At 37.6% G+C, this 23,804-nt stretch overlaps 1 protein-coding gene across 2 annotated transcripts in view; it reads left to right on the plus strand.

Annotated features, from left to right (window-relative positions):
- The first annotated feature begins 4,435 nt into the window (after positions 1 to 4,435).
- ESYT3 (extended synaptotagmin 3) overlaps positions 4,436 to 23,804 on the plus strand; it is an 86,935-nt gene continuing 67,566 nt past the window's right edge. For both annotated transcript variants that reach the window (XM_074214865.1, XM_074214866.1), the window contains exon 1: positions 4,436 to 4,981. In XM_074214865.1, coding sequence (XP_074070966.1) covers positions 4,670 to 4,981 — 312 coding nt within the window. In that variant the 5' untranslated portion in view covers positions 4,436 to 4,669. The remainder of the gene's footprint in view (positions 4,982 to 23,804) is intronic.

Raw genomic sequence — 23,804 nt, forward strand, 5'->3', positions numbered from 1 at the left:
CTCCTGACCCCAAGGCCAATGCCCTATCCACAAGCTGCCCTAAGAAGCTACACCATCTAGCTGCCCTAGGAAGACTATAAATATAGAAAAGACCAGATGGTAAAGAGAAAAAAAAAAAGTTAAATGCCAAAGTACTTCTTTATATTTGATCCTAAAGGACATTGAGAACCACTGAAGTTTATGAAGTAAGAGGATAAAATGATTAGTTCTACATTTTTAGGAAAATTACTTCAGCAATTTGGTTGGAAGATAGATTGGAGAGGAGAGATGAATCTCAGAAACCAATTAGAAGGCTATTTCAATTGGGACACTAATTCACTATTGGTAGATATGTGAACTGATTCAATCATTCAGGAATGCAGTTTGGAACTATGCCCAAAGGGTTGTCAAACTGTGCTTATCCTTTGACCTAGCAATACCACTGCTAAGTCTATATTCCAAAAAAACCAAAGAGAAAAAAAAGGAAAGAGGCATAGATATAGATATAGATATATAGATATAGATAGATATAGATATAGATATACAAAAATATTTATAGCAGTTCATTTCGTGATAGTGAAGAATTGGAAATTGAGGGGATGCCCTTTAATCGGGGAATGCCTGAAAAGACATGGTATATGATTACAATGGAATTCTAATGAGCAGAATGCTTTCAGAAAAACCTAAAAAGACCTATATGAACTGAGGTGAAGAAAAGTGAACAGATCCAAGAGAACATTGTATACAGTAAGAACAATATTTTACTATGATCAGCTGTAAATGACTTAGCTATTCCCAAAAATACAAGGATCCAAGACAATTCTGAAGTACCTATGATGAAAAATGCTATCCACCTCCAGAAAAAGAACTAGTGGAATCTGAATACAGATCAAAACAAACTTTTATTTTTATTGACTTTTTGTCTGTATTATTGACTAATACAGAAATATTTTACATGAATTCATATGTATAACCTAAGTTGAATTACTTGTCTTCTCAATGATAGTGATAGAGATAGGAGGAGATAATCTGAAATTAAAATTGCAAAAAATAAAGGCTAAAAAATGTTTTACAGGTAATTGCTAAAAAATGTTAAAATTTGAAACAAAATTTAAAGAGTATTTCACAAATGAAAAATTGAGGTTCTAAGGGGAAGGGAAAAGGGGGACAGTCTAAGTGAAATGGAACTTAATCAAAAGCATTATCTTCAAAGGAAGACCATCCCCTCTCAGGTTTCTTTACTTCTCCAAGTGAAATATTAAAACAATACCTAGAATTTTTTTTTCCCCCAATTGATACTTTATTTTATTTTTCCAATTACATGTTATGAAAGTTTTTCAACATTCATCCACATGCATATGCATATTTTTAAGTTACATAATTTCCTTCCACCCTCCCTTCCCACCCCCCACCCCTCAGGGGCAAACAATCTGATGAATATTGTACATTCACATTTGTGTTTAACATGTTTACAGATTAGTCATTTTCTGTATGAGGAATCTGGATTAGGGGAAAAGAAAGAAGACCATGAGATAGGAAAGAAAAACAAGAGGAAATTTTAAAAAAGTGAATATAGTGTTCATTCAGATTTTGAAGAAGCTTTTTTTTTTTCAGTTTTGTTTTGTTTTTCTTTTTCTAGATGTGGATAGCATTGTCCATAACAGGTCTTCTAGGATTAACCTAGCTCTCTGAACTGCTGAGAGGAGCTGCATCCATCAAGGTTGATCAACTCATAATGTTGCTGGTAATGTGTACAGTGTTCTCTTGGTTCATTCCTGCACAGAAGTTTCAAGTACTTCTTTCCTTCCTAGTTTTACCTCATTTTGCCAATAGTAACCTGATTGTCCTCTGCAACTTGATGACAATAGCAGTATCTGAGAGAGAATTAGGGATTTAGACCTTTGCTGATACAAAGGGCTCCATCTAGAAGTTCAGGTTGGCATCTTCTCTGCAATTTGCAGTCTTAATTACCTAGAATTTTGAGGGGTTAAGGGCCTTGTCTGTGATTACAGATAGTAGATATTAGAGTTGGAACTTGAACCTAGATCCTTTTGACTTCAGTGCCAGCTCTCTATCCACTAAACCATGAGTATCTATATCAAAAACATGATGTGTTTACAGGACAGTACCTATGGCCACCACCCCTAGCAGTCTAACAGTCTTCCAAACATTCAGGAGGATCAAGGTTCTAGTTTCATCATAAATCCACAGGAAACCAGAAATATAATTTCATATCAGGTTTGATCATCTCCTTTTGTAATGGTTGAATTGAGTATAAGCAAGCAGATCCCTATGAAGATAATTTCATCTATTACAGGTGATAAACTTCACAGAATTTCCCCATTTGACAAGATAATACAAATTAAATAAAACATACTATACAATAATATTCAATTATTTCAATGTGAAAATAGGCAGAGAAGATTGGTAGAAAAAGAAGAAGAAATGAAAGTCTAAAATCTTATAGAACAGTTAGAAGTCTCACTCACATACATGGTGAATTCTTTAAGCAAACAGTTGGAAGATCGATAAAAATAGAAAATATCAAAGTACACAATCTTAAAATAAAATTGATTATATCTTAATAGGTCAGACATGAATGGATAAGATATAGCAAGCTATTGTTTCTCAGAATCAGCTGTCTTTGTGCAATCTGATGATAGATTGATTGAAGTAAAGATCAAAATAAATTCCAAATTAAAAGACTTGATAGAAATGAGACATCAAACCAGATAATCTGGTTTTCTTCTTTATATACACTCTAGTTGTAAATGTCAATTATGGCCTCTAGATTTGGTCTAAAAGTACATAGTAGGGGGTAGCTAGGTGATGCAGTGGATAGAACTGTGGATAGCTCTGAGTTCAAATCCGACATCAAACACTTAATAATTGCCTAGCTGTGTGACCTTGGGAGAGTCAAAAACCCAAAAGTACACAGTATCAGCCTTGTATCAACTAGTATCACACCTTGCATTTTATATATAAAACATATCTTATATATATATACATACATATATAAATATATATTACATAAAACACAAGCTTTTAATGGTTGTGATGTGCATGGATAGTCTTCACACTGAGGAAATCTTACAAATCTTTGATTTATTAATATAACAATATTTTAGTTTAACTTTTTTTGTCATTTGTCAATGGCTGACAAAATAATGTATCTAGTTTCCTTTACTGAATGATAATTGATAATTTAGAGATCAACATATATAGATCTATAATAATTCCCTGCCCCTCCCACCAATGTATTATCTCCGACTTGACAATACTTAGTCACTTGACAGTTATCCATCCACTCAGGTAGGCCTAAGCAGTCTTCCTGCAATTTATCGATATTGACTTAACATTTTAATGAAAGAACTTAACAAACTAGTGTTACTTAAATGTTTTTTTAATCCTAAATATTTCACTGGTTGCTCCCTTCACTGCATATATTTTTGTGTTTTTTCTTTCTTTTTTTTTTTGCAAGGCAAATGGGGTTAAGTGGCTTGCCCAAGGTCACACAGCTAGGTAATTATTAAGTGTCTGAGACCGGATTTGAACCCAGGTACTCCTGACTCCAGGGCCGGTGCTCTATCCACTGAACCACCTAGCCTCCCCTCACTGTATTTTTTAAAGTTAAGCAAGATAACTACATTGGGATAGTTTAGGTATCACTGACACATATGTGGTGTCTGATTAAAACAACTTAATAACTTAGTTTTTTAAAATTGCCTTTGATACTACATGATCTTAAATTTATTATAATTAAATTTATTACAACTGTCACATTTGACACGAGGAAACTGAAGCAAACAGATGTTAAATGACTGATGACTCAGTATCTGAGGCAGGATTCAAGTCCAGGCTTATTTATTCCAGTTCTCTACACCATATCCTTTTGTCTTTTATGTCACTTTAACAAGGTTTTTTGAAAGTGTGGATAGACATTAATTGAATTGCCTGTATACACAATTATATTTGTCCCCCTAGGAGATAATAAAGATTTTTTTTTCTAAATTTAGGAACTATCATTTCATTCATAGAAGGAACTCCTGGTGAGAAATTCCCTTTACCAACTATTCTATTCAAGTATGACTTACACTGACAAAGGAAGATGTCCTAGGGAAGGGTGGAAGAAATCTCTTCACCCTGTTTTGGAAACCAAACGTAAAGACTGGTGGCAACGTGGGAGAGAGAAGTCCTGGGAAGTTAATGGACATAAAAAACCCTTGGTGCTTACCACCTGGCCTATTTGGCCCAAAGGAGGCGTTTCTGCTGGCTTCCCCCGGTAAGGTGGTCTGGACAGTGACTAGCTACTCGGTGGTCCATAACCCAGTTCTTTAAGCTCTCTCCCTTTTTGGCACTTGTTTGTGGGCTGGCTCTGTGAGGGCGGACCACGTCGGAGAGCTGAGCCCCAGCCAAGCCCCAGGAAAGGGAACGCCCTCCTGGTTCTGGACGCTCTCCAGTCGGCCACTGAGAGTGACAGAGACAGCAGGTGGGCGGTGGCTGTGTGGAAGAGTTGACTCCGAAGAGCCCCTGGAGCGCAGAGGCGACCTCCTCCAGTCCTGGTCCTCACCTTTTTGGAGGAACAAATGTACCCCTGCACCGGCACGCGCGTCCCTTCCCCCGGGTGAACGCAAGTAGGCAGAGCAGGTGACCCCGGCCGGCTGAGCGCTGTGGAGAGGTCCCTGTGGGGATGGAGACGCAGGGGGACCCAGCGGCACCAGGAGTCCAGGCACCCGGAGTCAAGGAGCCGCAGCTGCCCAAACAACTGCTACCTGAGTTGTATGGCTTCGTGGCCCGGGTGCTACTCTACCTGGCGCCGGTCTACCTGGCCGGCTACCTGGGGCTGAGCCTCTCCTGGCTGATCCTCGGAGCCTTCCTGTGGATGTGGTGGCGCAAGAACCGACGCTGGAAGCACTCGCGCCTGGCCGCCGCCTTCGAGTTCTTGGACAATGAACGTAAATTCATCGGCCAGGAGCTCCGGGAACAGCAGCTGCCCGCCTGGGTGAGTGAGTGGGGCCAGACCTGGAGAGAGAGAGGAAGGGAAGGAGGATGGGACCAGCCACCCAGCAGAAGTCCTTAGCATTTTAGAACCGAAAACCAACTTAGAAACCAGCTCTTCAAGAGACAGCTTTCTCCCTTATCTCCATCGAGGAAGGACACTGAGGTCCAGAAAACTCAAGTAATTTGCCAAGAAGGCACAATCTAGCATAGGGAAGAACAGGAATTTGGATTTAGAGGGAGGGAAAGTGGAGGGAGCCTGCCACAGCCTTCTTTTGTTTTGTTTTCCTTCCCACTCACATCTAACTAGTGTTGTAAAAATTGAGTTAGTGTTTAGTTTGCTTTGCTTTCTGGAAGAGAAAGCTTTCTCCCTTAGAGAACGAACATTGCATTTTATTCACCATCAGCCATACAAAGATGTATGAGGCTGTCTGGGTTCTCAGGGACTTTTTAGTCTAAGAGTTGGAAGACACACACACAAAACTTACAACAGAAAGCAGTTTCTACGAGCCTATCTGTTGTAAAGGCTGGGAAATGAGAGGAGAGAGATTGTTCCCTGGTCTTTGGGTGACATTCTGCTGCTCCTCTCTTTCTGGGACAAATACCTCATCTCAGTCCTTTCAAATCTTAGACCTTCTTCCCCATTCCTTGCTACTATGGATGCTGGCCCCAGTATTATTTTTCCCCACCTCCAGTTCATAGAATTATATAAGATTTAGAGTTTGAAAAAACAAAACTAAAAAAAAAGAAACTAAGTTAGAAAAAAAAAGAAGGTAACTAGAGTTTGAAAGATCTCAAAGCTCATTTAATCCTACCTCTTCATAAACTGAGACCCAAGAGAGGAAATAACAAGATCATACAAGTAGTAAATGGAAGACTCTGGATTTGAAATTAAATCTGATTTCAAATTCAGTGTTCTATTATGCCTCACAGATCTTACAAGGCAGAAATAGGAAACTTTTTTTAATTGAGGGCCACTGGATCACAAAAGACAAAATCAGTAGTGGACAACACTCAAGTAAAAACAACAACAACTTTCAGCTAAAATTCTTCTTTTTTTTTGAAAGAGAAATCTGAAACATATCATCCAGAAAGCAGAGATGGAGAGTAGGGAATAAACAGAACACAACCCAAAATGGGTAAGCTTCAAACCTTTGGATTTGGAGGGAGGCAGGCAAGAATGAAAGCGATACCATTTCTGCCCAACCTTGAGAGAGAGGTATGGGATAAGGCCCCTTGCTACAGCTCTCCTCTGCCTGCCTGTCCAGTATTCCAGCTCCTTACCTGACTACATATACATTTTGGGGGTTCCATTTACACTGCCAACTCTTAGTTCTTCTTTATTCCTTTCCCCTCAAAATGCCAAACAAAACTCTGAGGTAAGGATGATCCCTTTTAAGTCATCAGGCTTGCATCTTCTCTCTGAGTTGTCTTTACTGATGTTTACTGTGGAGGTAGAGGAGTGGCCAGTAGATAATTTTATCCCGCCCAAGGTAAGTATTCTAAAAAGGCAAAAGATTTTACACTCTTAAGTTAGAATCACAGCTATGGCAGGTTTCCATTAACCTTGGTTTTGTGGAGTTTTCTCCCTAAATCAATCTGCTGGATAGTCCCTGGGGTCATTTGTACCTTGGACTTTGTGGTGGAGTTAACTGTCTGGGTGGAACTGTGTATCCCTGGAATGTTCCTTCCTGTTGAAGTTAAAACAAATGTCTAATATCAGAATCATCGCAGGACAAGAGAGAATGGAGCCCAGACAGCTCCCCACTTCCTTAATGTATAATGAGGTGGAGGGGGACCAGTCTTAGTTTCAAAACTATGGGTAAAAATTGATCAATAAACATTTATTAATTATCTACAATGTGTGAGGTACTCTGCTAAACTCTGAAGATAAGAAGAGTCAAGACTGTCTACCCTCCATGAGCTTTCAGTCTAACAGGGCAGACAATATGCAAACAAATAGATACAACACGAGCTATATATGAGATAAGTAGGAAATAATTAGCAGAGGGAAAGCACTAAAATTAATGGGGGGGGGGTTGGAGAAAATTTCCTGTAGAAGAGGGGCAAGGAATGTCTGGACTGTAGAAGATCTGAGAAATTTGTTCTGGAAGGAGTTAGATATGACATTCAATAAATCTAGGAACTTTTTAAGGGTGAATTAATTAAATATTTGACCAAATATAGAGGTTAATTTTTAAGATGCTAATTTGGAATGTCTCTTGAATGATGGTATAAATATCCAAATGGCCCTTGGCAGAAAAAATAAGTTCCCCACCCCTGCTGGTGGGATTTTAGTTGGGACTTTAGTTAGGAAGCCAGGGAGATAAGTTGTCATTAGTGGAGGAGGGAGAGCATTCCAGGCAAGTAGAAAGTTAGAGAGAATGCCTGAAGCCAAGTGAGGCTCCCAAGGCTTTGCCTTTAACTTCATCACTGTGATATTCTTCTAGGGAGGGAAAAAGTAGCAAAATATAAAATGACATCCTGGACACCCTGACCCCTGTATGATGTTATGTAGATTTAAAGAGGGAAGGGGCCTTCAAGGTCATCTGGTCCAGAACCCTGAGGCAACAAAGACCCATAGAGATTAAGTGGTTTGTCTAAGTCACTTCATCCCATCACCTCCCCCCCCCCCCCCCAAAAAAAAATTCAGCTTCAGGCACTTACTAGCTGTGCTATCCTGGTTAAATCACTTATCATTGTTTGTCTCAGTTTCTTCATCTGTCAAATGAGCTGGAGAAGGAAATGGCAAACCATTACACTATCTTTGCCAAGAAAGCCCCAAATAATGTTACAAAGAATCAAACTTAACTGAATAACAAAAAAAATGTTTTCTTAAGAGGAAGGTCTTGAATTTTAAATTCATTTACTGAAGGTGACTGCTTACTTTTACTGACTCCTATTACAGTCCTAGGTGGTTATTGTCCTTCACTCTAAATTATGTGTTTGAATCAGAGAATTTTAGAGATCAATGGGCTCTTCTAACCCTTTAATCCTACCTCCCACACAATGTGAGAATCCCCTTTGCTACTGACATACCTGAGAAGGAATCATTTTGCTTTTTCTTGAATTTTTTTTTTAGGTTTTTGCAAGGCAAATGGGGTTAAGTGGTTTGCACAAGGCCACACAGCTAGGTAATTATTAAGTGTCTGAGACCGGATTTGAACCCAGGTACTCCTGACACCAGGGCCGGTGCTTTATCCACTGCGCCACCTAGCTGCCCCTCCTTGGATTTTTAGAAGTGTATATACTTATTTTTTCCATCAAACATATTTTTTCCCTGGCTCAAGTTGTTGACATTCCTGATACACATGTGCAGTTGTCCTGGAGGATATTATGATTTAGTTGAGGAGGTTGAACATACATGTGAAAAGTAGAAATAATGATAATTCCATAACTGAGTGTCAAAAGAGCCATGAGCTGCCAAGAATAGAGGGAAGACTTCAGTCTTAGAGCAGCTAGGATTTGGTTTGACCCAGGATGATGTTGATGCTCATATTTCAGTCTCTGAGACAGGGAGGAGTTACCCAGCTATTTTTTACAATTTGGGAATTCATAGGAAGAGAAACAACAGCAATAAAAACAACCAACATTAATATAATACTTATAAAGCAAGAGTTCTTAACCTGGGACCCATAGAACTCCAAGAGATTCATGAATTTGATTAGGGAAAAAATATTTCTTTATTTTAATGTAATTGGTTTCCTTTATAATCCTGCATATTTTATTTTATGTACTTAAAACATTATTCTGAGAAAGAATCTTTAACCTTTTATAAGATAGCCAAAGGCTTCATGACTCAAAGAAAGTTAACACCTGCCTTTAAAAGTTGCACCTTAGCTGATTTAAGTGCTACAATAATCCTGTGAAGAGACTACTACAGATATTAAACTCATTTTACATACGAGGAAACTAAGATGTGAAGACATTTATGTCATGGTCACCCAAGTTGATGACAGGGATGGCATTCAAACTGGATATTCCATTTCCAAGACTGCCCACTTCACCACACCTCTTTTTAAAGTCATTAGGAAAAAAATAAAAGCAAGATTTTTTTTCCCCTTCTTTCATAAATTCTGAACCTGACATGTCAAAGGTGAGGCTTGAACCTTGATCTTCCTTACTTGAATGTTTGCTCTCAGTCTGATGGGCTGCCTTCTTGTAGACTTCCTAGACTTAGGTATGGGATTATTTTGGAGTCTAAGTTCTTCTTGTAGATTTGTAGACTTATGTATGGAATTATTTTGGAGTCTAAATTCAACTACGTTCTTGTATTGAATAAAGGTGATGGCTAGAATGGACTGTGCAGGGAAAGAGATAGGCACTCACATTCAGGATACTCCAAACTGATCTACCTGGATTCCTAAAAGAGGCAGGATTCAGCCCCCAATCCCCAAAGACCAAATTTTAGAGCTTGGGTAGAGACAGAGGCTACATCTCAGAAGGATAGGTATAGAGCTGCAGGTGCTCTTTTCCCAGCTCATCATTGTGCTCCATCCCACAGCACCCTGAACCTGGCCTCAGAAACTTTCAACTTTTTGAAGATACTGTGCTTCAGTTTGAGGGTGAGAGAAGAATCTGGATTACATTAATGTGTTTAACCTTTATTTGATTTGCTTCTAGAATTTAAGATTTGGTGCCTTGGATATAGTTAATATATACTAAGATATTTGTTGTATTAAAATCTGAGAAGAGGAAAAGGTCTTGGGTAAGTTTATAGCTTAGTTGCAGGAAAAGGAATTTGGGGAAAGAAGAAACACTTTGAGTAATCTGGGAAGATTTTATGATAAATGTGAAACTTGAAGGTTGCATAATTTGAAGAGAGAGAATGAGGAAGAAGTCATTAAAAATATTTTTTGAAAGGCAAAAATTTGAAACTAGGCTCTCTGATGGCAAGTAGGTGGTACAATGGCTAGAGTATCAGCCCTGGAGTCAGGAGGTCTAGTGTTCAAACACTGCCTCAGACTGCCCTAGTTGTATGACCTTGGGCAAGTCACTTAACTCCAATTGCCAAGAAACAAGCACACTAGGTTCTCTAATGCTGATCTTGATTGAATTAAGTTCTAGTCCATTTCTTCCAGTTCTCTCCTGAGGATCAGTTATGATTATTTACGCAGAAGAATTCAGGAGTCATCAGGGTTGACAATCATCAAGGTTTTTTGCTGTTCAGTCTCCATTTCTGGGGGGATTCTTTCTATGTCTTTGTCTTTTGTTTTCTTTCTCCCTCCTTCCCTCCACTGTCTCTATCTCCAGAACATGATAGAAGGTGAAATACCTTTCAATTCTAAAAAATCTGTACTTCTCCTTTTCCTCTTTCATTAAGCAGATAAAATTCTGAATGTCTTACAAAAACCCCATTAAAAGTCTGAGATTATTTAGGTCCATTTTTTTATTTATTTAACTTTTTTGGTCATGGACCTGTTATTTAGTTCATCAATGAGGAGTTATGCCTAATAGGAAAATATCCCCTACTATGATTAACTATCAACTATTTTGCACCTTATAGCCTTAGACTGTGCATTGACAAGTTAAATACATGTTGATGGCCACAGCCAGGAGTTGTCACACAAGGTTGTGTGAACCATGATCTTACTTGGTTGCTTGCTCTCAATCTGCTGGGTTCCCTCTTGGAGACCTATATAATTGGGGACTATTTTGGAATCTAAGTCCAACCACTTTTTCTTAATTAAAGAGGAAGTAAAAACAATTATGACCTTTTACTGGTCTGGTTGCTCAGCAATTAGATCATAAAGCTAGGTGCTTAGAACTCTAGGGATGGCTTTAAAAGGCAACAACAAAAGATCTTTCTATTGGGGGAGGCTTAGATTAGGTGTGGTTCTGTTTGGAATAAGGAAAGTGGACTTAGATGACCTTTCAAGGCCCCTGAGAATTTATAATGAAAATCTAGTTAGCTTTTAGGCTCGATCTGTCCCCTGGAAGGCATAGACAGCTTCATACAGCAACCTTTTAGTTATAGTATCATAGAACTTGGAGCTGAAAAAGGAGCTCAGAAATCATAGGAAGTTAATAATAATGATGTTGATGACTAGTCAAAACCCTTTTACAAACCTTACTTTAATCTCACAACTTTGGTAAGCAAGTGCTATTATCCTCATTTTTACAGATGAGAAAACTAAGGCAGACAGAGGTTAAGTGACTTGCTGTGGGTTACATAGCTAGTAAGTGAATGAGGCTGTATTTGAATTCAAGAAAAGAAGTCTGTCTAACTCTTGGCTTGGAACTCTATTTTGCCACCTAGCTGCCCAAGGTTATTCAGAAAGTAAATAGCAGGGGTGGCTAGGTGGCACAGTGGATAGAGCACTGGCCTTGGAGTCAGGAGGACCTGAGTTCAAATCCAGCCTCAGACACTTAATAATTACCTAGCTGTGTGGCCTTGGGCAAGCCACTTAACCTCATTGCCTTGCAAAAAAAAAAACAACACAAAAAAAAGTAAATAGCAGAGCTGGGATTTGAACCCAGATCCTATGACTCCAAAAACCAGTATTGTTACCACTGTCCAATTCTCTTGTTGTAACAATTGGGAAACTGAAACTCAGAGTGAATAAGGGACTAGCTCAGATTCATGTAAGATCAAATTCTTGCTGTCCTACTTAAAATCCCCTATCTTCTGACTCCTAAGTCTAGCTCTACTTATATTTCGAGTCATGCAAATTTGGGTCTTGCTCCTCCACATCTCAATGATGCCTCATGAAATAATCAGTACCAAGATGTGTATTTGGCAATAAATAGGATGGAATGTGTGATTCCAATCCTGTGATGCCCTCACCAGGGTTTGAGGCTCCTCTTGACTCTGACCTGAGGAATGTAACTTTGCTTCTACTCTTCCTACTGTAGTAACTCATACTGCTGAGAACTCTCAGGCAAGTTCCTTTATAGGTAACAATGCCACCAATGATAATATCTAATATTTATGTAACATTTTAGAGTTTGTAAAGAGCTTTAAAAATATCTCATTTTACCTCACAACTGAGGAAATGGAGGTGGGGAGACCTGTTATGAGGTTAGTATAATATTTCAAGTGGGTGGTTGTGAGCTTTTAATGAGTGCCTGTAGTAGGGATAGTGGAGAAAGAGAAGGAATGGTTTTGAAAAATGTTGCAGAGGCAGAATCAATAAGACCTGTTAACTGATTGCATATGAGAAATAAGGAAGAGGAAGAGTCAAAGATTACACCAGTTTTATGAATGTGGAAGACCAAGTGGATAGTAATAATATTGACAGAAGGAAGAAGAGGTTTAATTGAAAAATTATGGGCTTGTATTTAGATGTGTTGTGACTGAGGTGTTGATGGAGCATCCAGGAAAAAAAGAGTCATCCTGAAAGCTATTGAAGGTTAGGACCTTGAACCTAATTAAGAGGCATCTTCAGAGTGGTTGTAGAAGGGACTGAATAAAGTGGAAGAGAGATGAGAGAGAGAGAGGAAAGAAGAAGAGGGGAGGAGAGGAGAGGAAGAAAAGGAAAGGAAGATGAGGAAGAAGACAAACCCACAGAAAAACAATTCTAAAGGAACAGGTATATGCTTATGTATTAATGGAGACAGAAGGAAAGGAAGTTAAGAGATGTAGAAATAGGAGGAGAGTGCTGTGTCTCTGATTCTGCAAATATGAAAAAGTATACTTTAGAAAATGATCAGTGATGTCATAAGCTGCAGAAAGATCAAGGAGGAGGCCTGAAAAGAGTCATTAGATTTGGTAATTAAGGGGGTGGCTAGGTGGTGCAGTGGATAAAGCACCAGCCTTGGAGTCAGGAGTACCTGGGTTCAAATCCGGCCTCAGACACTTAATAATTACCTAGCTGTGTGCTCTTGGGCAAGCCACTTAACCCCATTTGCCTTGCAAAAAAAAATTGATTTGGTAATTAAGAGAACCTTAATAACTATGCAGCACTTTCATTAGCAAAGTAAGGATAGAAGCCTAATCATAAGGGATTAAGGAGACAGGGTGGTAAGAAAATTAAAGCAATGCATGTAGACAACTATTTTAAGAAATGTAGCAAGGAAAGGGAGACATAGGGCAGTAGTGTGATGAGCTTGAAAAGTCAAGTCAAGGACTGGGGAGACCTGAGCAAATTTGTAGGCACATGGGAGCTATCCAATGGAGAGAGAGATTGAAAATGAGAGAAGGCAAGAAAAAGTAAGATTAAGGTCATAGGTAAAGGGAATGGGCTTTAAGGAATTGTGGGGTTTTATCTTCTGTGAGTAGAGTGAAGAAAGAGTCATGATGCCAGGATTTGATGAAAATTGAAGAAATCAATATTGGATGGTCTCAATTATCTACATGAAGTAGGAATGTCCACTGTGACTGTGTATTGGAAAGTATGGTTGGTAATGTGAAAAGAAAATGATTTAGAATAGTTGAGTTGATCAATAGTTCTGACCTCTCCAGGTTTATCTTAGTTCTTCTCTTTATATATACTCTGATTCAAAATAATTATTTGAATACACAGTATCCCTATTTTTTGTCTTGCTTTTTCTCATATCCATGATTTTGCTCACACTGGAAACAGAAGGGACTCTCTTCCCTTCATTCTTGATCCATTTAGGAAAGGGAAGACCTTTTTATAAAGAGCCAATCTCTTTCATAAGGTCTTTGCAGCTCTAAACTCAAACTCAAATTTTTGCATAATATTTTGCCTAGGCTTCTGAACTTCACCATTCTGTTTTTAGAAAGCAGTTTTGGTATATTTGGGAGGAAACATACCTAAGTTTATACTTAATAGAGTACAGCTTTCCTGTGGCCCTTTTCTTACAAGAATTGTAGAAGGTGCATAGTATTCTATTTTACAGACAAGTAAATTGATACTGAAAGAAGGGAAGTGTCACTATAACTTTTAAATGCTACAAAACATGCTTTCTCAGCCCCCAGTTTCAGAATTTCATGGTAAAATATCTTCTCATGATGTGGTAAGACTAAGGAATTTTGATGGTCATTTAATGACACACTAATATTCATATTAGCACAATTTTAGTTTGTACTGGTAAATAACCTTCCTTTGTGCCTGGCAACTACAGATTTCCCCTATAGGTTAAAAGAAATAGTCTTCAATGTGGAACTCAGAATCTTACCAAAAAAAAAAATTGAATGTTGACAACAACATTCTTTGCATGTAGTCGGAATAATAAATAAATAAATTTAAACAGGGGGAAAAAAAAGAAATAGTGTCATTATTCTCTGGAAATAGTGAGCAGCCCACCACCTTCTTTTTTTTTGGTAACTGATTGTTCATTTAGAATATATGCTATCTTTACAACAAGCATTTATTAAGTACCTACTGTTTTCAAGTCAGTGTAATAGATGCATATGTGTAGATGTGAGTTGGGTGGGGATGTGGGGGTGTGGGTATGAGTGTGAGCAGGAGTATGTGTAGGGGAAGGGGTGTGGGTAGATGTGAGGGTTTGTGAGGGGATTTGGGGGTATAATCTGTGGTATCATTATGTAAGGAACTCAGTTATAGAAGCTGCCTTCACTGATTCACCACTTCCTTTGTAATTTGTAACCTAAGAGAGATGCCTAGAATATTGAGAAGTTAAGCATAGCTAGTATGAACAAAGACAGCAAAATTATCTAAGGTTGTGTTGGAGGATATGTGTTCTAATCCTAAACCTACCAAGGACTAGGTGACCTTGGGTGACTCAAACTCTCCACACACTCCATATTCAACCAGTCCTTAGATGGTTTGCCAAGACAGTACTCAAGGTCTTTCTAGAACCTGGAAGAACTTGCCTAAAGTCTAAAAGCTATGACTTTTTGAGATCTCAAAATTTCAAACCCATTTATTTAGGGCTCTGAGAGTTAAGGAGTCAAGTCATCTTCAGAATTCTACTTTGGCATTTCCATTTATTTATTAATGGAACATTAGACAAATCATTAAAATTCTCTGGGCCTTGATTTCCTCATCTATAAATGGTTTAGTTAGACAAGATGATCTCTGATTCCTTCTATCTTTACTTAAATGACTACTTATGACTTTAGTGTTTATACATCACACAAAAAGTTCTTGTCAGAAAGTTATGCCCAATTTAGATCAATGTATACCATGGAAACAATGTAAAGACTGACAAATTGCCTTCTGTGAGGGGTGGGGGGAGGGAAGTAAGATCAGGGGAAAAATTGTAAAACTTAAAATAAATAAAATCTTAAAAAAAAAAAAAAGAAAGTAATGCCCATATGGAAGAATTGTTTGTTATAATGACTAATTATCTGAGTTTTTGTCACTTTTAAAATTCTCATCACAAATTGGTTTTATGAACCTGCGTGTCATGTGCCAACTCATTAAGAGCACTGCTACCTCAAGAGTAAGAGCCTTTGTTATATAATCTTAGGCTGATTTTAAGATGAAAAGATCTCTGTGTATATGTATGTTTTATAGACTGTACATTAGTATTTTCATGTGGCCTTTGTCAGAGGGAAAAGCTGACTTTTTAGGGCGGTTAGATGGCACAGTGGATAGAGCACCAGCCCTGGAGTCAATAGTACCTGAGCTCAAATCCGGTCTCAGACACTTAATAATTACCTAGCTGTGTGGCCTTGGGCAAGCCACTTAACCCCATTGTCTTGCCAAAAAAAAACACCTAAGAAAAAAGAAAAACTGACTTTTTTTACATTCGCATTTTCAAAATTGAGAAGCAGCACAGAACAGTGGATAAGGATTAAGTCAAGAAGAACTGGATTTAAATCCTGTTACTGACATTTTATAGGTATATCACCCCCTAGAGACACTTAAGACAATGTCTCAGGCAATTATAAGACTATGACTGAGAAAAGAGTAGTTGATCTGAATAATCAATGAAATCACTGGATTGAACTCCCTTTATCCCCTCCCCTGACTCCCAAGCAAGATTTTAGAAATTAAGTTTCAGTACAATTAAGATATAACTTTTTCTTAGGCTCTGTAACAGAGGTTCCCACCCTTTTCCACTCCTACCCCTTGGTTTTCTGTAAAACTTCCCACATCCTCTATTCAGTAGAAAAGGAAATGCATTTTGAGTTTTCCATGCATAAAAGAAATAAAAAAAAGTTTGACCAATTTTTATAGCATAATACAGTTGTTTAACAAATATTCATTATACTCCTGAAAAAAAACATCTCCATACCCTCTGGAGGTGTGTGTACCCAAAGGTTTGAAACCTTTGATCTAGAATGAGGAATAGAGAATATTTGAACTGACTAAACTGTTTACATTTGTCATCAATCTTTCCATGACCTTTCATTTTGCTTGGCATAGTTTATAAAAGGAAGAAACAATTAGATGGAATCTACTTTCTCCCTTTTTATGGAGAACTCTAAAGGGATTTTTAAATACTTATAGGAAAGTTAATGTAATCAGAGAAGGAAAAAGGCAATAAATTTCTTCAAATATTCAAGGGATTCTTATTAGGACAGTGGTCATTGCATACAGAAAGTTGACAAGAGGAGAAACTTAGATTAAAGGAAAGATTTTGGTTGGACTATAATGTTGAATATTTTAAATTCCCAGCTAATAAAACTGGGGAACATGCCTAAGTGAAACTTGGGGAGTTTCTATTTCTAGGATGTTTTCAAAAATAAGGGCTGCTAATGGTATAATCAAAAGAGCTCAGAATTTGGGTATCCTAACTCTGCTACTAACTGTGATCTTGAATAAGACAACTTCCCTTTCTGGTCTTGTAAAGTGAGAGATTTGAATTAGCTGACTCTTGACTTTCCACCTCTAGTTCCTAAAATCATTTTGATAAGGCGTTCTTAACTTTGGGTTCATTCACCCAAAGGGAAGCATGGTTTTCATCAGACTTCCAAAAGGACTCCAAAACACACACACACACACACACACACACACACACACACAGACATGCTAAGAACTCCTAATCTAGGCTCCCAGTAGCAAATTCCTCACTGAGACTTTTGTTGTTGTTCATTTATTTTTAAGTCAAGCCCAACTGTCCAAGCTCATGTCCAAAATCCCCATTTGAGGGACTGCCAGATGGCTGCGTGGATCAGAAGTACCTGAGTTCAAATCCAACCTCAGACACTTAATAATTACCTAGCTGTGTGGCCTTGGGCAAGCCACTTAACTCCATTTGCCTTGCAAAACCTAAAAGTAAATAAATAAAATAAAAATAAAAAACAAAATCCCCATTTGGGATTTTCTTGAAAAAGATATACTGGAGCAGTTTGCCATTTTTCTTCGACATCTCATTTTACTGATGAGGAAATTGAGGCAAATAGGGTTAAGTGACTTACTCAGAGTCATACATAGTTAATAATATCTGAGATCAAATTTGAACTCAGGATTTCTGGACATCAGGCCTGGTACTTTTCTGCTGTACCATCTGGCTACCCTTCCCACTGAGGCTATGTTCCATGAATTTAAAGGAGGTAAAAAATACTGTTGCATTTCCTGACTGACTAACCGTGTTCAGCAATATGGAGCAGGTACCAAGAAGTAGTAATGGGGATTAGTTATGCAGAGATAGCTATACACAAATAAGGAACTGGGTGATAGAGAGAGGAAGAGAATGGATCCTGTTAGAATAACTCACTCTGTACCTTTTCTTTGTCACCACCACCACCTACTAACCACCTCTGACTTTCCATTAAAGTGGTCAGTAGCTGAGAATGCCCTTCTTCACTTTTCAAAATAGGAAAGATGCTGATAATAATTTATACTTGTTTGACTATGCTTTAAACTTTAAAAAGTTTAAAGGAATTCATTCAAACTGAAGGATTTGAATTTTATACCTTTTTACTTTTTTTTTTTTTTGCAAGGCAAATGGGGTTAAGTGGCTTGCCCAAGGCCACACAGCTAGGTAATTATTAAGTGTCTTAGACCAGATTTGAACCCTGGTACTCCAGACTCCAAGGCCGGTGCTTTATCCACTACGCCACCTAGCTGCCCCCTTTTTACTTTTGTTAAAGGAATTTTTGTTATTCACTTGCAAGTCAGGAGAGAAAGGCTGCCTGTTAGGAAAAGGTCAGAAATCACACTGGGTCTGATTTCATTCTTGTAGGGATACTTTGGTATTAATTTTTTAATGTTTTCATGATTTCTTTCATTTTCTAAACATTCTGAACTGTACAGAGACTAAAACGAGTACTTCCATATTCACAGTAGAAAAGAAAGGATTGTATATTGAGCTGCAGATATCTGTTATGTATACAGCTTACTTTTCTCTTCAAGTACATAATAAATGCAATATGTAATTTTCAAATTCCTTCTGCTCTTTTCTGAGCAATTTAGAAACATATTTCAATGACCTTATTTTCTTTCCATTTTTTTTAAAGTAACCCTATCCCTCTAGCTCCATCCCTCCCCACCTTCTAGGAAAAAAAAATAAAAACAAAACCTCAAGGTAAAACTAATTCCCTCTTTGGTTGTATCAAAAATGTATTTCTCATTCTCCAGCTTGGAGTCCATTACCTTCAAGCAAGGAAGAGGGTAGTTTACTTCATCATTCATCCTCTGAAGAATTGTTATTTTTATTATTATTATTATTATTATTATTATTATTATTATTATTATTATTATCCAGTTTACCTGCTAAGGTAAAATGGCACTTGGTTGTAGAAGATTTTTAAATGCCAGACCAAGGAGTTTTTGAGCAGAAAGCTGATATGGTCAGATCTGTGAATAAGGAAGATGATTTTGTCAGCTGTATAAAGGACAGATTGGAGAAGGAAGAAATTGGAGGCAAGAATAATGGTCAGTCTAAGAAGCTATTTACAGTAATCTGGGGAAAGAGTAATGAATGTCTAAACTAAGGTGGTGGCAAAATAAGAAGGAGAAAATTTATGTTGCTTATATGTTGCGTTGTGAAGGTTTGTGTTAAATCATTAGTCATGTCCATCTCTTTTTGAGCTCATTTGGGGTTTTCTTTGCAAAGATACTGAAGTGATTTGCCATTTCCTGTTCTAATTCATTTTATCAATGAGAAAACCGAGGTAAACAGGGTTAAGTGACTCATCTAAGGTCACATGTCTAGTAGGTGTCTGAGATCAGATTTGAATTCAGTTTTTCCTTACTCCAGGCCTGGTACATTGAATCACCTAGTTGCCCATTTCTAGGGTGATACTAAAAAGTTGTATTATGTAGATTTCTAGAAACACCTAGCACAGCTATCTTCCTGTTAGAAATGTGAAATTCTTTTCAGAAGATAGTGTTAAGTTACTACTCTGTGATTAGAAAAAGTCAATCATATGGAGAATTCACTTGTAGAGAAATACCTTAAGGCAGTGAATATAGTGGGCAGAGCTCTAATCTTGTAGTTGAGCCCCAGGCTTCTACATTTACTCATTGTGTGATGTTTAGCAAGACACAGCTCTCTCTGAGTCTGTTTCTTTGCCAATTAAATGAGGATAATATTTACATTAGTTACTTCACAGAATTGACAGTGTTTGTAAATCATTCTTTTAAAATAAGTTTTCTATTGATGTTTTCTGTTTCTTTTACCACAAGAATTTCCCATGTGTTTTTCCTCTTCCCCTCTCAGATAACCATCCTATATGACAAATTGTATATATTTGAGAGGGGGAAAAAAAAGTCATCATAACTGATTGATACATTGAAAAAGCCTAAAATTGTGCGAAATATGTAGCAATTGTGGACCTCCCACAAAGGAGCAGGTTAGAGGTGTCTTCTTCCCATACTTCTTTCCATCTCTTCATTTGAATCTCACTTGATCTTTAAAATTTTTTGATTGGGGTGGGGAGGGGTCATGTAAATCTCAAAGCACTATATAAATGTGAGTTATTTTGACCTCAGTTCCTGCCATGTGTAAAGAATCATGAGTGGAAAAAGGCAGGGAAATTTGGAATAGTCAAACAAACCTTAGAGGCTCTTCTTTGAGTTGGGGGTCAGAGCTTGGGGAAAAAACACCGTATTTATTTATTTATTTTGAATTTTACAATTTTCCCCCCTAATCTCACTTCTCTCCTCCGACCCCCCACAGAAGGCAATCTGTTAGCCTTTACATTGTTTCCATGGTATACATTGATCTAAATTGAATGTGATAAGAAAGAAATCATATCCTTAAGGAAGAAAAATAAAGTATAAGAGATAACAAAATTATATAATAAGATAATGGTCTTTTTAAAAACTTAAAGGTAATAGTCTTTGTTCAAACTCCACAATTATTTCTCTGGATACAGATAGTATTCTCCATCACATATACCCCAGAACTGTGCCTGATTGTTGTACTGATGGAATGAGCAAGTCCATTAAGTATGATCATCACTCCCATGTTGCTGTTAGGGTGTACAATGTTCTTCTGGTTCTGCTCATGTCCCTCAGCATCCTTCCAGGCTTCCCTGAATTCCCATCCCTCCTGGTTTCTAATAGAAAAATAGTGTTCCATCGCATACATATACCACAGTTTATTAAGCCATTCCCCAATTGATGAGCATTCCCTTGATTTCCAATTCTTTGTCACCACAAACAGAGCTGCTATGAATATTTTTGTACAAGTGATGTTTTTACCCTTTTTTCATGATCTCTTCAGGGTATAGACCCAGTAGTAAAACACCGTCTTTTAGAGTAAGTTAAAATTATTGTTTGGAAAAGAAGAAAATGGGGAGGACCTTTGACACCAGAGGAAGCTGCAGAAGCCACAGAATTGGGCACACCACCTTGGAAAAAACTTCACCTCTATATTAAGATAAGCAAAATGAGTTTTGAAAAATAGTATCCAGCTTTTTTTCCCTTTTATACATTTTCATTAGAATATCCTACTCTGGGGCTGTTAGGTGGTGCAGTGGATAGAGCACCAGCCCTGGAGTCAGGAGTACCTGAGTTCAAATCCGACCTCAGACATTAATGATTACCTAGCTGTGTGGCCTTGGGCAAGCCACTTAACCCCATTGCCTTGCAAAAAAAAAAAAAAGAATATCCTGCTCACACCTCAAACTTAACATATCTAAAATCAAACAAAATTCCACCCTCACTACTAGCTTCCCTAATTCTGTTGTTCCTATGATCATTGCCCTTGTCACCTGGGCTCAGAACCCTAGTCACCTAACTCTACCTTTTTAATCACCACTGATGGATCAGGAACCAAGTACTGATCATTCTGTTATAGCACCTTTTATTTTGCTATCACCTTAGCTTAGGAGCTGATTACTTCTTCTATAGATTATTGTTAATAGTTTTCTAAGTCACCAGTATTCTTTTTTTTTTAATTAATAAATTTATTTGTCCAACTACATGCAAAGATAGTTTTCAACATTCATTTTTTGGTAGGTTTTGCATTCCACATTTTTTTCTGTCTTCCTTCTTTCTCCCTTCTCCTTGACAGTAAGTGTCTAATAGTCTTGCCTCTAATTTCTCTTTTCTCCAATCTGTCCTTTCTAGACCTGGCAAAATCATCTTTCTAAGCACATATCTGACCACATCACTCTCCTGCTCAAAAACTTGCAATGGCTTCCTATTGTCTATAAAATAAAATACAAACTCCCTAGCCTGGCATTTAAAGCCATTCACAATCAAGCTTCACTTTACCTTGTAGGGGTAATAATGATAACAGCAACAATATTTAAACAGTGCTTATAAAGTACCATATACTATCACTTAATAATTAAATGCTTTACAAATTTGACCTTATCTGATCTTTATAACTAGGGGATATGGGTGGAGAGATAAGTTCTATTATTATCACCATTTTACAGTTGAGGAAACTGAGGCAAACAGAGGTTAAGTGACTTACCCAAGGTCACACAGCTAGTAACTGAGACTGGATTTGAATTCAGGTCTTCCTGACTCCAGGTCTAGTGATCTATCTCTACTGTACCACCTAGCTACCTTAGATGACCTCAAAGGTCTCTTCCAATTTAGGTCAAACTCTGTGATACAATTTTCCTGACCTTCTTTCACTCCACTTTTTCGTATACTTTGTGTTCCAGTCAAACTAAACTTCTCACAATTCTGTAGGTTCACCCTGCATTCTCATGCCTCTATGCACTCATGAAGGTAAGTCACTCTCTCCATATCCCCACTTGCTGAAGTCCTAGTCTTTCAAGTCCTTGCTCAAGTTCCAAATTCTTCATGGAATCTCCCTTGTCTTATGTCCCTGAACTCCCTTCTTTTCTCTCCCTCCCCACATTCACAATTGAAAATGATGTCTCTCTCTCTTCTGGAATTTTGAAATATACCACCTATAATTCAATCCATCTCTTAGCATTTTCCTTTGTGCACACATTCCCAATGAGTTCTTTTTTTTAGGTTTTTTTTTTGCAAGGCAAACAAGGGTTAAGTGACTTGCCCAAGGCCACACAGCTAGGTAATTAAGTTTTTGAGGTCAGATTTGAACTCAGGTACTCCTGACTCCAGGGCCAGTGCTCTATCCACTGTATGAATATTTTTGTACAAGTGCCCCCCCCATGAATTCTTGAAGATCAGACCCTGAGACACTGAAAAGTCAATTTGCCTAGAGTAAAAACATTTGGCTCATTGCCAAAAAAAAGAAGTGGATGATCACTAAAATAGAATCCATCAATCAAACAATAAGTATTTATCAACCACTTACTATGTTCCAGACATTGTACTAGGTACTAGGGATACAAAGAAAACACAAAAACCATTTGTTGTTTAATATTGACAATATTTTTTTGTTTAACTGTTTACCTTTGGTACTTGGGAGGGGGGGAATGGGTGGTAAATTACAAGAAATTATTCATACAACAAAAGATAAAAATGAAATGTTTTCTAAAAAATGATTATAGAAGTTCAAAAATATGAATGCTGGAGTTAAAATTGAAAATGTATACTCCTTTTCAGTTCTAATTTTAGTATTTGCAATAAGCTTTATTGCTGTTCAGTCCTGGCCGACTCTTCATGACCTCGTATGGAATTTTTTTGTCAAAGATATTGGAATGGTTTGCCATTTCCTTCTCCAATTTATTTTACAGAAGAGAAAAACTGGGTTAAGTGACTTGCCCAGGGTCACATAGCTAGTAAGTGTCTGAGACCAGATTTGAAGTCAGGAGTCATTCTGACTCCATACTTGGCACTCTATCTACTGTGCCATCTAGCTGTAGTTGTAATAAGTTGGGGTCATCTAATTATATTTATTAGGATTTCAGTGACTTGAGAACAAAATTTCAAGCATTTTTTTAATATTCCTGCAGAAAGGTTAAGGGAAATTATTTATTTTATTCCTTCAACCAAATAATCTAACCCAAGAAGCAAACTGGTTAAGTGACTTGCCTAAGGTCACATGCATTAGAAAAGCATGCAATCTTTTTCATTTTCTCAATTGTCTTTCTAAATTATCATCTAATTCGCCTGAGATTATGTGCTCTGGAATTGTTTCAATGTGGCATTCTCTGTAGGTTGCTGTAGCTGTCAAAGAAGCTCAACCTTCCCAGCAGCATTGATTATGCTGACAAGTATCAGCTTGTTCCTGAGAGAATGAGTCCTTTTTAATTACAGTTCTTGTTTTCAAGGGGTGTGGCTCTTCCCTAACTCTTGGGTCCTCAGCCAGCCCTGTCTATAGATCCCAAATGCAATAATTTCCAGGATGCTAACAAGGAGTCATAGTAACATATATAATGTCAAATAACTTAAAATCAACTGCTGTGAGGCCATTATATTTGGATTCTACCACTCATTACCAATTTCCATGTGCTGAATAAGAAATAGAGATTAAAGAAATTAGGGAAATCAGATAAACTAGACTAAGTAGAGTCAGAAAATGTTTGGTCTGAACTTGACCCAATTTTTGAGGACATTGAGAGTCCTAGTCCTCAAGATTGTTTAAAAAAAGGAGAAGATAATGGAAAGAATACTAAATATTATCATCACCAAATGGTGATCCAGAAGATGTCAAGCGCTACCCATTCA

The sequence above is a fragment of the Macrotis lagotis genome, chromosome 1, assembly GCF_037893015.1.
Source record: "Macrotis lagotis isolate mMagLag1 chromosome 1, bilby.v1.9.chrom.fasta, whole genome shotgun sequence".
NCBI classification, from domain to species: Eukaryota; Metazoa; Chordata; class Mammalia; order Peramelemorphia; family Peramelidae; genus Macrotis; species Macrotis lagotis.